Here is a 15,538-nt window from a genome sequence, read left to right on the forward strand (position 1 = left end):
TGCTGGAAAGCATCCCTCACTGTATAACTCCATGTTATTCAAAGTTACACACTGATAACAAAAACAATGATTTTTAAAAAAACATTCACTCACTGCACAAAAATAAATGTGCACATCTACCTAAACTAGTGTAATTGTATGCTATGTAATTATAAATTAATGCCATCTATGCTATTATAAACCATTATACTTCCACCTGTTTTCCTAGCTTGAATTCCAGGAAGATGATTAAAAAAATCAAGTACAGCTACATATAATTAGCCTGAAATAGGAAGGTAGTGGGGGAAAAAACATCTAAGTTGCCTGAACACAAATATAAACCTCTGATACCTTGCAGTCACATCAAAGACAAAATATCAAAATTTCTGAAGAGTGTGGTTTGCTCAGATATAATTAACATCTTCCAGATTATTTATCTTCATAGAGTATATCTTCCCAAAATGAATAGTAGTACTCATTGTTCAGGATAGGGGTGACATCAACAGAATTAACACACAGCAATGACTCATTCATTTTTGCAAGCATCACTAAAAACATATATCAACAGCAGTTGATCTAAACTAGAAAACAAACAAAAATCTGTTCTGAAAAATAAAGAAATGACCAGAAAGGATCATTTGTTTATGAACTAAAATATTAATTTAAATATCATTTATCATTATTATTCACTTTATTAGTTCAGCATCTATCAATTGTTAGGAAAAACAACTAGTTATACTGGAGATATACAGGTATTTCCACTTTTCTCATATTAAATCCTCACAGCCAAACAGGAAAAAAAAAAACTTCAGATACTACGGTATTACATTTTTCTTGGTATGCTGGTTACTCCAAAAAAAAATCTATTCAATATTCTCATTAAAGAAATTACTGAAGATTTATTTTCCTAGGATGAAATCCTGGCCCCACTGAACTCAATGACAGTATGCCATTGACTTTAATGGGACCAAGATTTCACACCCAGTAATCATTCTAAAAAGTAACTTAAAATATACATTTTACCATAAGATATTTCTTTGCTTCTATAAGATCATATAGCCACTTTCAACCCCAAATAAACTATTTTTGAGAAAAAAACCTATGCTGTTCCTGAGAACAAAAACAGCTATTAGACTTTCATCACGTATGTGTTCATAAATGTCTACATCATCCAACTGCCTTCCAGTTTGTGGCATTTGATTTTTTTTTAATGGATTCAGGAGTATTTTTCTGCACTCTTGTTACATGTTGCTATGCAGCAATTTTGGGAGAGTATTTTTGGTCAAATAGCAGCACTGTTTCTAACTAGTCTCCTTTCCTCCATCAGATAAACACTGGGAAACAGATTAAAAAACAACAGAGGGATGATATAATGAACATTCCCTGATCTCTGACCCATCCTGTCTCACCCATGGGTGAATTTCCCTTCCCACAGATCTACCTAATCTCATAATGCTAATGAGTACCCAGGAAATTTAGGTACTTAAACAAAAAAAAAACCGTTTTTATGGAGTTGCTCAGAGCCTCCCACTGCTGGAATGGAATGGTAATTTTGCTTCGTCGCCAGTAATCATAACGAGCTCGACTCTCTTCATTAGTAAGAATCTCCTTAGCCTGCTGCAGCTTCTGAAAATTCTTCACTAGAACACAAACAAAAAGGATGTTAAATCAAATAGTTATTTTAAAATAAATTAATTTCCTTGTGGAACAGGAATGACCATTAATAGCAAAGTAACGGTAACACAGGTTGGGGCAGAAGAAGAGAAAAGATCAATAAAGGGGTGTGGCAGTTCTGCTCACTGCTTTGAAGAAGTCCATGTCAGCTAAGACAATTGATGTCCTCTTTCAGATGAACAATTCAATGCAAATGTGGAGCCTCTTTGTCTCTTGGTTTAGATGCTTTATAAACTGGAGGAATAAAAATTATGCGGTATTCAAAGCAAAAAGCACAAGGTGCTGCCCCATTTAAAAACAAATATTGTAATAGCATGACAGCACTTCAGAAGGAAGATCCAAAGAAGCAAGGAAATTAGAGCAGAACACACCACCAACAGACATTAAGAAGGAAACATAATGACACTGTGGGAGCAGCAAGAAGAAAAATCTTAATATAGCATTACCTAAGGTCAGTGCTTAACTGCACATCTTTTGTGTACATAATAAAATATTAACTTGAATACCAGGTTGTGTGAATAAGATCTCTTATTTTTCTTACAGGAGCAAAAATTCTTTATAAAATGGTTAAGGATGCAGCTGTGTGTTTCTATTTGTATAAAGGGTTACAAAGATTTGAGTCACCCTTGTTATAGTGCTTTATTAATTTATTCCAGTTTATTGAAGTAGAAACTTCTTTTGAAATATGCTGACCCCAAACACTAACCAAAACTGATAAGCATAAATCAAACAGCACACAGGATTTTTTTCTTTTTTTTCCCAGTGTGACCTGTTTTGGGGGAATAAAGAGCAGTCTGGTTTGGTAGTTTTTTTTAAATATATTGGTATTAACTGAATCATAAAAAGTACATTTTTATCAGTACTGTGAAAATGTAAGGCATTTCGTGGACAGTTGAAGCAAATGAATCAAATTGTTTGCTCTTAATACATAAGACTGCTCCACTATTTGGGTCTTGGGCACCCTTTTTATTTTTTTAATCAAATTATTTATTTTTACTTCAATTTAACACTAAAAATTCCTAGCAATGGATCAGATTCTGGTCTCACTTATACCTCTGCCTCCCCACTAAAGTCAGTGGGGTAGCCTGAGTTTACTAAAGAAGAATTTGGTCCTTTGTTATCTGGTTGCTCTAACAAGTACGTTTAAATGTATTTTGGAAAGTAGGGTTTAAGATCATTTTGTAAAAGGTGAAAACTTCAACAAATTTTGGAGGGATCCCTCTCAGGCTCTCTGGAGTGAAGAATCCCACCCATTTTATTTTTTAATCCCCTCATCAATTTACTGGATCTGGACTCACATTTCAGAAAACCTAGAAGAGCTAAGTGCAACTCAGTACCACTCTTGAGACATCTGAAGGTGTCAGTAGACAGTGAGTGAGTCTCTTTCATCTGGGTGTAGTGCACCTCAGCTTCTACTACTCCAGGAGAAAGATGCAAACAAGAATTCCAAATTTTAATCTCCTGTGTGGTTGCTATCACTGTTTGTCAAGCTGCCTCCAATTAAACTGAGAGAAAATTTGAATAAGCAGTTTTGTGCATTAACTAAAATGGAACATTTTATTTAGTTATTCTGCAATTCTTTTTCTAAAGGCTTTAAAACTCAGCAATCTATAGCTGAGAACATCAAACTGAAAAGAGACAGGTCCTGCTTCTGCTCCCCTTACTGACACAGGTAGTTGGAATTTCAAAAAGGATTTGGGTGTCTAATTTCCTTAAACTTTGAAAATCCCAGTCATCAAGTAGTACCTCACTCTAAGAGTAGTCCCAGTGATTTCAATATGAATAGTAGGGGGCAGAATCAGGCTCAAAGTTTTTGAGTGGAGTATTGGAAACGTGGATCACAGAGCACTGTCTTGTCATAACTGGTTTAATACAAACATGTCCAATACTAAGTGTTATGCTCTGTCATCAAATTAACCTTTGTTTTGGGAGGTTTTCATGTAAGTACTAGAATTCCGATGATCTGGGTCTATGATGTTTGTGTACAAATAGTTCAGTGTCCAACTAGTTCAGTCTCCAACAACACATTTGGCAATATTTGGAAACTTAATAAAGAGTGGGGAACAACTGCCTTCAATATACTGTTTATCTTGTCTTTTTCTGTGCATTTTATATAGCCATCAAGAAGGCCAGAGCAGGCATTCAAATGTTTGTGGTCATTGAGGACAGTGACCCTGTTGGTTAAGATTATATGACCCTATTTCAGAGTATGTGTTTTTTCCACAAGGCACTACTACGGGAGGAAGGGGAAGGCTATTTGGGTGACTGACAGCATTTCCACAATTTCAGATGTTTGCTGTTGGCCTGCAGAAAGCTGGCCTGACATCATGCTGGGCCCTGCTTATTTAATGCTGCTAAGTAACATTAAAAGAATCTAAAATACATTAAATATTTTCCTAATATTATTTTTCATGTGAGCAATTACTGTAGTTAACCCAAATATGTCATTTGATTGCCATGGGGAGAGGAGGTAGTCCATGCATGGGAGGAGATGCGGTCCACAAGACAATCTCTGGTTTAAAATGTGCATCCCCCTTAAAAAAAAATTTGATACGCCTGGACTAGATAATCATGATTTTGTAAGTGTTACAGCAAAATATTAAGGCTTGAAATTTAAAGAGTACATTCCATAAATGTAAAAATTATTAAAATGGAAACAATAATATTTACCGATGGCTTTTAGGTTGCATTCAATGCTGTAATTATAATTTAAGAAAATAGATTGTTTTTAAATAGGAAAAACTACATACCAGCTTCAGGGTTTCCAGGATGTTTGTCAGGGTGGCATTCAAGGGCTTTAACCTTAAACTCTGCAAGAATTTGTTCAACCTAAACAGAATATCAACATTTTTAATTACATACATTCTCTCTCTCCCGCTCCCTAAAAATCCAATCCCAGAAACTTGTGTTTTGCTTCCTTGATTTTTACAAGATCCTGTATAACCAAAATATATAACAAGAACCATCTGACAGCTGTGTCAGTAATTTAATTTCATTTTCTGAACTCCCATCTTTACTCTTTTCTTCATGAAGATGTACTTTTCCACAGCTGTGCGCTTTGGTTTTAAGAAAATTATAAGTAAAGGTTCACACTTGCAAGACTCATTTCTAGCTTTTTATTGAGATATAAAAAGTGTATAACTTCAGTTTTTGTTCTCATTATTTAGTCAGCTGTAATTATGAAGATACCCCCAGGGCAGAAGGCATATGCAAAACCGTCTACATCACTAAAACCTTATGTTAAGAGTTTATATGGCTTTAGAATGATCCTCTGCAATGGGTAAATTTCACCTAAAAGGTGGAAACTTAGCACACAGCAGCATCTGCTTCATTCATGGTTACCACAGATAGATACAGAGATAGATACAGAATGATTTCTGATTTTCCAATCAATTTGAACTTCTCCTGGAAAAAAGATAAAGTTGGCCTAGAATGAAGTCAGTTCTGTGGTCAATGCTGTAATGATGGCATGGATTAGTTGTGTATTCATCACAGCCTCTCAACAGTTTATAGTTCTATAGAACATTATGCAAACTAAAAAAAAAGATATACTTGCCATGAAATCTCATGTCAATACCCTGGAACTGATAGACCACTGGTCTGATCCAATATGGCAAATCTTCTGTATTTCACAGCAGCAGTACGTTGCTATTTTTTGTTACTAGTTATTATAGCCAAAACGTTTTAAAACTTGCACCACATACATCTAAATATCACTTAGGTCTGGTCTCCACTACAGGTCTATCCACACCCTTGAGTGTTGTAGTTATTCCAACTTAACCCCCATGTAGACAGCACTATGACAGGGGGAGAAGCCTCTTGTGGAGGTGGATTAAGTACACTGACAGGAGAACTCTCCACCATCAGTGTAGAGGGTCTTCATTAAAGCACCACAGCAGCACAGCCGCATCAGTGCCGCTGTGCCGATGCAGCACTTTAATGATAGTTTGACTCTTTAGAAACGGGCTGACTAAGGACTCATTCAGCAACAAGATGGAATTGGGTACCAACTCCAGGCTTTTAGAGCAGCCTCAGTTTAGCTACCTAGAGGTTCAGGAGCCAAAACCTCTTCATGCTATTCCAGTGAAACTCAAGCTCTGATAACATCTGGTAGCAAGTTTATGTTCAACCAAAATAATTTTTTTTTAATCTGTTAATTTGGCAATTTGTGAAAATCTTTACCCCTCCCCTTCTTTCCCTGAAACACATAATTTTCAATAATTCTTGGAAGTAAGGCCTATGTGATTTTATTTTAAAAAACAAAATATTGCATCATTCAACTAGTCAGTCCAATTTCATTGACCAAGTTGCCTGGAAAACAACAGATAGCTATGGTGCTTTTATAGATTTTACTCTTTGTATTGTTGCTCTCTATTACTCTTGTGTATACATACAAAGAGTGGTGTCTTCAGTTTTTAAATCTAATAAATTACATATTAAAAAATACAGCTATTATATGCGGATTGTGGGACTGGGTCCTCAGCAGAGAGACTAGTTACCAATACATCTCTAAAAACTATTTATATGCAGGGATTTTTCTGTTACAACGTTTGCAGTGACATTACTTTTTGAAAATGTAATCTAATTACTTTTCAGATCCAAATATAACATGAATTATTATAAAAATGAAGATATTAATAAAAAGAAACTAAAGGAAAACCTATCAGGATATACAGAGAGAGTAATGGATTTTACCAAATAAAGAGTCTGGCACTCCCCTAAACTGAAACAACACTTCCTGATGTAGGAGGCTATAGATTTGACCATTCCTCTCCCAAAACTGCAGATTTGTGAGATGCAAGAGACTTCTGTATGGAAGCACTCTGCTGTACCGCCATGTCATGCCTCCACCCTCTTCAGTTCCCGAATTCCCTTGAGGATTGAGCCCACTCCCAAGGGCTGAGTACTCTGGCCCTGATCCAGCAAAGCCCTTACGCGTGTAGTCAACTTTAAGTACATAAGCAGTTCTACTGAAATGAATGGGAATACTGATGTGCTCAAGTGCTTTGCTAGATTGGGATCAGAGTACACAATATCTTTCAGGATCGAGGCCCAAGCTGGGATCTGCAGAAGCAGGCTTGCTCCTGTACGTGCCTGAAAGAGGAAGCACATGAGCCCATATTGCAATAAATATTTAAAGCATATTTTCAATGTTTTCATTCTGAAGGTGACAATTTTATAATACAAATTATAATCTAATGTTGAAAATATTGCCATGTTTTAAAAATACAAAAAAAATGCATCTTCCCTATAGGGATGTAATAGGTATTCAGAAAAGTCACAATCTCACACATACAACTCATATTCAGAAGGCAAAAGTAAACTAAGAGCATCTGTTGTTTCTCTGAATAAATAATGTGTAACAGATTACTTTTCAGAACCAGTAAGCAATTATTACAACATAGTATATTTCACTTCAAAGTAACTATAAAAAAAGTTTACAGTATGTGCTTGAAATATGCATCTTTTCCCAAGGCTATAAAACAGAATTAGTGCATTAATCTTTTTCAGCTGTTAAAAAAGCTGAAATAAAAACTTTCATACTGCCACCTGCTGGGATGTTTTAAAATGCCTCTCAGAAAATACTTAAATTTATTTTCAACAGTAGATTAAGAATGTTATATTTTTCTATCTATATTTACATATGTATTTGGGTGCATAATAAAGACTTTACCAACATTTTTATCATTAATAGAGAAGAGTATTTAATTACATTTGCAGAACAAAACATTTAACCCATATATAATATTAATTACAGCAGAAAAATTAGCAAAAAATCTCAACACCCTGTACTGCTTCAATTGGCACAGGAATTAGTTTTAAAATGTTAGCATGTTCCTAAATTTGCATCATTAGGAAATATAATTTAAGAAAACTTTACGCAGTAGAGGAACCAGGAACCCTTGTTTTTATTATAATGATCCAACAGCTGTTGAGACAGATTTTATTCTCAAGTCTGAGATGACATGCAATTGCTACCAAAGTGAGTCTAGGAAACTAGTATTTGAACATCAGTATTTTGTGAGTTAGGTTTGTTTTAAAACATTTTTTTTTCTCCCAAGCAATGGCTATATTTTTCCCAAAGTGAAATATCTTAGAAACTGAATATTATTACTAATTATTGACAAAGAGAACATTTTCACATTTCTTATGCTATTTGTACTGACTATACCTATTTTCTGCCACCTTTTAAGATCAATACATTGTATTACTTAACAGCCTACAAATAACATTTCACAAGTGTTTCAAAGTGCATTCTGACATCACACATGGAACTAGCTTAATAAACAATACATGATTTACATTACAATTAAACTATTTAAGATGTTACAATACAACTTTGTTTTAGACAGTATCTGTACTATGAACTATATTCTAAAATCTTAATTGTATCAAAGAAATCAGTTGCTGAGATTAACAATAGAGGAGGAGAAATTCAAAGGTATTATGTAGGTAGGAAAGCAGGTACATGTTGCATTTCAATAATTACTGATATCAGCATTACTGATAAACATTAACTTCAAACTCCCCTTGCAAGCACATAAACCCAAAACAAACTAACATGGCAAAGAAAACAGAACTACTCTTTTACCGTGGATAGTTCATCGCATCCTAACAAGATGTAATAATCTTCCATATCATCCAGACTGCAGTTCAAAATTGCATCCATTTGGACTAGTCAAACAGCTTTTTTCCCCCAACAGCTGATGCACACCAAGTGTAAAGTATAAGCTGCCAACAGTAAGCTTATAGGCTTGTTTAAATGTAGCCCAGGAAAAATTGCGTTTCGCAGTCTGGTCTAGGGCTCCCTACAGTGCTTTTTAATACACTGAGATGTCATCTGGGATTCCTGAATTCTCTGTTTATCATTGGTTCTTTACAGGAGGACTGTAACATTGCACAAGCCTGGTATCTGCAATGCTCTCTGGGATTTGTAGTTTTAAAGGTAATTTAAATATTATTCAACTGTGTGATCTGCCTCTTCAGACTGAAAAGCATTCAGGATACCAGATAAAATCTCACTATCGTTTTAGGCCTGGATCTTGCTATGACTTATGCATAGGCTTAATTTTAAGCAGGAGTAGTCCTACTGATTTCACTGAGACTAGGCACATGCCTAAGTGCTTTGCTGAACTGGGGCCTAAATCTACTAAACCAAATTTTTCTTCTGCTATAAATTGTAACTTTTGCCTTAATTTCAGCACGGGAAAAGTATGCATCAAGTATGGAAGAGAATAGCAATTATTTGAAATTATGATCACAAAACTGCTAACTTTCTCAGAATGAAATCCTAGCCCCATTGAAGTCATTAAGAGTTTTGCTATTGACTGCAGTAGGGCCAGGATTTCATCTTGATCTTTCTTGATCTACTTATCTCCGTCCCATCCTTCCTCCCTAACGCTGCCCTGCTCCCCTTCCTCTCCACCCTGGGGAAACCCATCTTGGTTCTCAGCCCCCTCCTGCTGAGCTGCAAGGACCCCGCCCTCCATCACATTTTGTCCTTCCATCGGCAGGTTCAGCTCCATCTGCCACCAGCGGCGGCATGTGATGGGGAGGCCCTCAAGGGGTCCTTCCTGGTGCCCCATGAGGAGGCCCAATACCAGATCCATTACTCCTTGGGGGAGGCCCGGTACTTCCTCTGCCAGGCGACAGGGTACGTCCGGAGGGACTGCCCCCTGGCTCGGCATGGAGGAGCGCCTGGGCTGCCCGAGGTCCCGGTGGGCACCGGCCCTGCCACTGCCAGCAGTCCTAGCTGCCCGGCCCCCGTGGCCGCCCCTCCTCCTCCTCCTCCTGTTCATGTCTCCACTCAGGACGTGGAGGCAGCTCCCCCATCATGCTCCGGTGAGCAGCCAGGCCCTATTGCCCCCATAGCGAGCTCTGGGACGGGGCCCATGGAGGAGAGGGCGTCCAGGTTGGACCCGGGTTTGGGAGAGGGCTTGCTCCAGGGGGAGGCTTCCCATCCCCTTGCTGCCCTGTCCCCACCCCATCAACTCCCGACAACATTGCCCTTGCTGCCTGGACCCGACCCTGCAGGTCCACCCTCTGTTAACACCTTGGAGGGCTGGGCGCTCGTTGGTGGGAAGCGCGGCAAGCGGAAGAAGGCTCAGAACCTCCCCATCCACTTGGACGGGAAGGAAGCCCCCTGGAAGTCCCTGAAGGGGGCTGCCGTCACTGAGCCTTCAGCTGTACCCCCCGATGAAATACAGCAGGTAGTGCTGGTCGAAAAGGAAGCTGCAGCAGCGAGGAGGGGATAGCATCCCTGCCCTTTGGAGGCCCTATTGGATTCCCTCCCCGGGGAAGCCTTGGAGGGAGCCGCCCCCACTACCCTGTCACCTCTGCCCCCATCACCGCCGTGGTGCTTGCCACCTCGGCCTCCGGTGGGGTGGCAATCGTGGTGGCAGAGGGGGATTATGGCTCCATTTTCGTGGAGATTGAGTCCCTGGGTCTGACCCTGGTCACCCAAGGGGAGGATGACCCTTTGCCACCGGGCCTTGATCTGGGCAGCCATGTGCTGCCCCCTCGCTTTCTCCCGCTTCCCCAGACTGCTCTCCCCACCCTTGAACCAACATCTGATGCCCCCATCTGCCCAGCTGCAGATGGCATCACACCTGGGGCCGACAAGCCTCCTGAGGCAATGGCTGGCGCTGAGCAGCTGGGCCCTGGGGTGTCTGAGGCAAGGCAGCTGTCCCCCACCCCTTCTGAGGGCCCTGACCTGAGCCACCCCGTCTTTCACAGAGGCTGTGGGCACCGAGTCCACCATGGTGCCTGGGCCCGGTGAGGACCCTCCCCCTGAACCCATGTCCCTGACCCCCATGCTGGGTCAGGCGGATCTGTGCCCCAGTGGCTCTTCCACTGGGGCCCCTGCTCCCAGCCCCACCCCTGCCCTCTGTCCCCCTCCCTGTCCCCGCTCCTGACCCCACATTCCCACCCCCAACACCATTCCTGCCCATCCCCTGTCCGCCTCCCATATTGCTACCACCCCTGGGGTTGTCGTTTCCCCTTATATCAGCCAACTCCTGGGAGGCGGTGTTTGAGTTCCCCCTCCCGCCTGGGGCTGCTATCTTCCTTCTGCCGCCTTTCCTTGTGCCGGGGATCGAGGTGGGCAGCGCGGCACCCGCGACATCGGCGCCGCGTCAGAGCTCTGCCCTCTGTCTGCCCGTCTGTCGGCTGTGGGGTCCCGGCCAGATGATGGCCCGGGGTCTCCTACCCCAGCCGCGAGACGAGCTGCGGGCCTTCCTGGCTGACTGTCATGGGGCCAGGAACAGGGTACAGCTTGCCCTGCAGCGCTGGGGGGATTTCCATCTCGTCCTCCAGGCTGTGAGGGCCATCCTGAGGGAGGGGAAAGGAACCGGGAGGCAGGACGCTGCCTCCTACCAATGGGCCCTCAGCTTCCGTGACTCCCTCCTGGCCTTCGGGGTCGGTCATGGATTGCTGTGGGGCCTGACGGGAGCCACCGGTGTTCCTGCCCGTAAGGATCCTCCCCAGCCCTCCCCATGGCCCCGACCATCTTCACAACCTTGAATGCCAGGGGCTGTAGGATGGGTCTCTGCATGAGCCAGGTGCTCTCCTTCCTCCGGGAGGGAGGGTACCTTGTGGTGTTTGTGCAGGAGACCCATACGGATCCAGCCGCTAGGGGGTGGGGGGACAGGGTGTTCTTTAGTCACCTCTCCAGCCGCGTGGGCAGAGTGGCCACCCTATTCTCCCCCGACCTAGAGCCCGAGGTGCTGGGGGTTGCAGAGGTCATGCCGGGTCTCCTGCTGCACCTCCGGGTCTGCATGGAGGGGCTGGTGTTGAACCTTGTCAACGCCTATGCCCCAACATCAGGCCCGGAGAAGGTGCGTTTTTTTTAGCAGGCATCCACCTTTCTCGGCACCTTGGATCCTCATGAGTGCCTGGTCCTGGGCGGGGATTTCAACACCACCCTCGAAGAACGGGACTGCACGGGGATCAAGCAGTGCCCGGCTGCCACGGACATCCTCCAGGAGATTGTAGCCCATCACTCCAAGGTGGACATCTTGTGCGACCACCACCCGGATGACGTCGTCACCTTCACCTTTGTCCGGGTGGGGGAAGACTGCTTGTGCCACTCCCGGCTGGACCGCATTTATTTTTCCCGTCACCATCTTTTGTGGGCCCACTCCTCCAGTGTTCGGCCAGCCCCTTTCTTGGATCACCACCTGGTGACCGTGACGGCCTCTCTCACCGCGGACAGGCCGGGGCCGGCCTACTGGCACTTCATCCTCCAGCAGGCTATTGTTGTGGGCTTCATGGCATCCTTCTAGGAGTTCTGGCTGGCCTGGCAGGAGCAGAGGCATGCCTTTCCCTCAGTGCGGCGCTGGTGGGATGTGGGGATGGTGCGCGCCCGGCTCTTCTGCCGTCACTACACTCAGGGGGCCAGCTGGAGGTGGGTTGCGGGGTTAGAGCAGCTGGAGCAGGAGGTCTTAGAGCTGGAGAGGTATGCCGGGAGAAGCGGGGAGGAGCTCCGGGCCCTCAAAGACCTTCAGGCTGGGACGCCTTTGTTCGATCCTGCATCCGTCTCCTTTGGGAGATGGATCACGGCTCCCGCTTCTTCTATGCCCTGGAGAAATGGAGGGGGGCTAAGAAGCATGTCACCTGCCTTTTGATAGATAACGGCACCCCCCTCACAGATCCGGTGGAGATGCGTGGAAGGGCCAGGGCCTTCTACACTGATCTCTTCTCCCCGGATCCGACTGAAGTCGCTGCCTGCAGGTACTCTGGAATGAACTCCCCACGGTCAGTGCAGGCGACCGGAAACCGGCTGAAGCTACCTCTCACTCTGGTCGAGTTCTTGGCAGCCCTCCACCTCATGCCCACTAATAAGTCCCCGGGCATGGATGGGCTGACCATGGAGTTCTACCGCGTGTTGTGGGACATCCTCAGCCCAGACCTTGCCATTGTCTGGGCTGAGTCAGAGGGCAGTGGAGCGCTCCCCCTCTTGTGCAGGTGGGCCGTGCTCACCTTGATGCCCAAGAAGGGGGACATCTGTGACCTTCAGAACTGGCATCCCGTCTCGCTCCTCAGCATGGACTATAAAATCATAGCCAAGGCCATCTCGCTGAGGCTGGGGTCCGTGCTGCAGGACGTGGTCCATCCTAACCAGACCTACACCGTCCCAGGCCACACCATCTTCGATAACCTTTATCTGGTCCAGGACCTCTTGGAGCTCGAGTGTAGGGATGATCTGTCATTCGCCCTCCTGTCCCTGGACCAGGAGAAGGTGTTCGACCGGATGGACCGCGCGTATCTCCTGGGCACCCTGCAGGCGTTCGGCTTTGGGCCCCATTTTGTGGGCTTTCTCCAAGTGCTGTACGCCTCCGCAGAGTGTCTGGTTAAGCTCAGGCGAGGGGTGCGTCAAGGCTGTCTGCTGTCAGGCCAGCTGTACGCTCTGGCCATTGAGCTCTTCCTCTATCTCCTCCGTTGGGAGAGGTCGGCTGAGGGGGTGCTCTGCGACTGTGGGGCCTATTTCCGTTCCTCTATCCGTTCACACATCCGTGTAGAGTTCCTCTGGGCAGCGTCCACTGGCTCCCTCGACACCTTCCAGGAGCAGTGGGCGCTGTTCGGGGTTCTCTACTCAGTGTCCCCTTCCGGTTCCCTCTGTTTGACCCTTTGACCCTCATGCCCCTTCCTGTTTTTTGCATTTGTTGTCTCACGTAACCAGTTGAGACCTGCGTCCAGTGGCTCCTCCCCTTGGGCTGGGGGAGGGGCCTTTAGGGGTGGGTGGGCTTGCGCCCACCTACCCTCCCCTGGTACTCAAATAGTAGCACTCTCCTACTGCCCTCTGCCCTTGCTATATCACAGTGTCCTAAATTTGGATTTAGGAACCTAATATTTTGCACCCTTTTCTTTTTTTTTTTTTTATAATGTAACTTTATAGAACCCAAGTGTTCTTGAATGTCAGCCACTTTTTCCACTTCAACACTAAGGTCTTGTCTTACACACAAATATGCACAAAAATAATTGTTCTAGTTTTAATTCATTTTATTTTCCTTTTTAAATATACTGAGGCAAGCGCTATGTGGCTATTTCCCCCCTTATTATTTTAATTAAATTGAAATAGAACTTTCAAACAAAAAAGGACTCTCTTAAATCCAACATAAGAGTATCCACACACAAACATGCACCAAAATAAAAAGATGTGAATTAAAACAGATTTAGGTATTTCAGTGCATGTAACAAGTCTTTAGTCAAGGGAATGTAAAATTTTGGAAAGAACCCAATTCTCAGTTTTCTGAGAAATAACGAGGCGAGGGGGGTGAGAAACAAAATTCAGAACATGAGAAACCTTTTCTCTTTCTAAAATAATTCAAACTAGAATTTTACCTAAATTACATACAGAAAAGTCACTTTCCAGGCTAAGAACGAACAATTTTGGCTTAAAAAGTTTATTTTTTAAAAAACTGCTCTTTATTAACACCTGAAAACAGAAGGACTGATTCTACATGCCCAACCCGGGAGCTGTAATTGACTTATTTAATACAATTTAATTTTAAGTTGACAGTTATTCTATTAATAGCTTGTAATATTAGGCAGTAATATATGTGTGTGTATATATGTTCTAAATAGACTATTTCTGTTTACCATCACAAATCTTAACTATATCAAACACCCCAGATTTAGCTGTTTACATGAAGACTACTATGTGACAATACCAGAATAGAGGAAGTAGGATGACCAGATATTTCAATTGTATAGGGACAGTTCTGCTATTAGGGGCTTTTTCTTATATAGGCGCTTATTACCCCCACCCCCACCCCAGTTTTTCACACTTGCTATCTGGTCACCATAGGAGGGAGCCAGGCTGCTGGAAAAATGCAATGCTGTGGCTTTAAAAATTCTGAGTTGATTTTTCAAAAGCAAACACTGTTTGCATCATATTGGTCTTCAGCTCAGCTCAGAAACAGCTAAACAAACCAAAAGATGACGTCAAGCCATTGATTTGGTCACCACTTGCCGACTCCTCTATTCAGATTTTGTTTTTATAAAGATTAACATTTACCAGGAGGAAAATAAGAAATACTTTTAAAAAATCAGAATTATATAATATATATATATATATATATATATATATATATAAAAAATAAAACATTGTTTAATTAACAAAACAGCAATAGAGACATTGGTGCCCTTCCCCATGGTATCTCCGTAAGCATTGTGAAACAATTAAAGATAGCACTGAATGTGTTTTAAATTGCAATATTCTCACTGTTTCAACTGTGATTATCTAAACTCCAGTTGTCCAAATTTTACAAGTGTACCCCAAGCCCAAAATTTTGTTTTTCTAAAATTCTGATTATCTGAATTTCAGATATTCTACACACAGTGCAATTATCTATGGCAATACATAAACAAACAAAAATACAAATGCACAATACAATTGAAAGCTGCGCATGTTTACCCTCATAGTTTAGGAACTGAATAAATTTCCACCTGTAGAGACAAGAACAACGTCAACAGAAACACAAAATCATGTATAACATCCATACAAATACACAGTGTAAAGTATATTATAATTTAATATACATCATTTATAAATATTTGTATTGAAGAAGAAAATAGACCCCAGTCAGGGATTGGGTCTCCAATATGCTAGGTCTGTACACACATCTTTAAAAAGTGCTGATTCAAAAAAGCCTTCAAGCTAAGGTTATGATTCACATAAATGTGCCTGTTCAGGGAAGGCACTTAAGAACATGCTTAAAGTTCCACTGAAGTGAATGTAACCATGTGTATAAGTGCTTTCCTGAATCAGAATGACTTGAGCACATTTTAGAGTACGGTCCTGAATTGGTGCCTAAGCAAAGGTGGAAAAGTTATTTTGGGATTGACCAGACAATGCTAGTTCACAACCTAGTACCAGGACTGA

The 15,538-nt window shown here is 42.7% G+C and overlaps 1 protein-coding gene across 2 annotated transcripts in view; it reads right to left on the reverse strand.

Annotated features, from left to right (window-relative positions):
• Positions 1 to 15,538, reverse strand: part of DNAJC12 (DnaJ heat shock protein family (Hsp40) member C12) — a 32,283-nt gene that overhangs the window by 9,387 nt on the left and 7,358 nt on the right. The window contains exons 1-3 of one of the 2 annotated variants that reach the window (XM_067552608.1): positions 8,246 to 8,480; positions 4,404 to 4,482; positions 1,480 to 1,619 (exon numbers count right to left, since the gene is read on the reverse strand). In XM_067552608.1, the coding sequence (XP_067408709.1) occupies positions 1,480 to 1,619; positions 4,404 to 4,482; positions 8,246 to 8,323 (297 nt within the window). In that variant the 5' untranslated portion in view covers positions 8,324 to 8,480. Of the gene's footprint in view, positions 1 to 1,479; positions 1,620 to 4,403; positions 4,483 to 8,245; positions 8,481 to 15,538 lie in introns of those variants that run through there. The other variant, XM_067552609.1, reaches the window with a different exon arrangement.

The sequence above is a fragment of the Emydura macquarii genome, unplaced genomic scaffold (genome assembly GCF_026122565.2).
Source record: "Emydura macquarii macquarii isolate MOO-44397 ecotype Brisbane River unplaced genomic scaffold, CSIRO-AGI_Emac_v2 contig_1390, whole genome shotgun sequence".
Taxonomy (NCBI): Eukaryota; Metazoa; Chordata; order Testudines; family Chelidae; genus Emydura; species Emydura macquarii.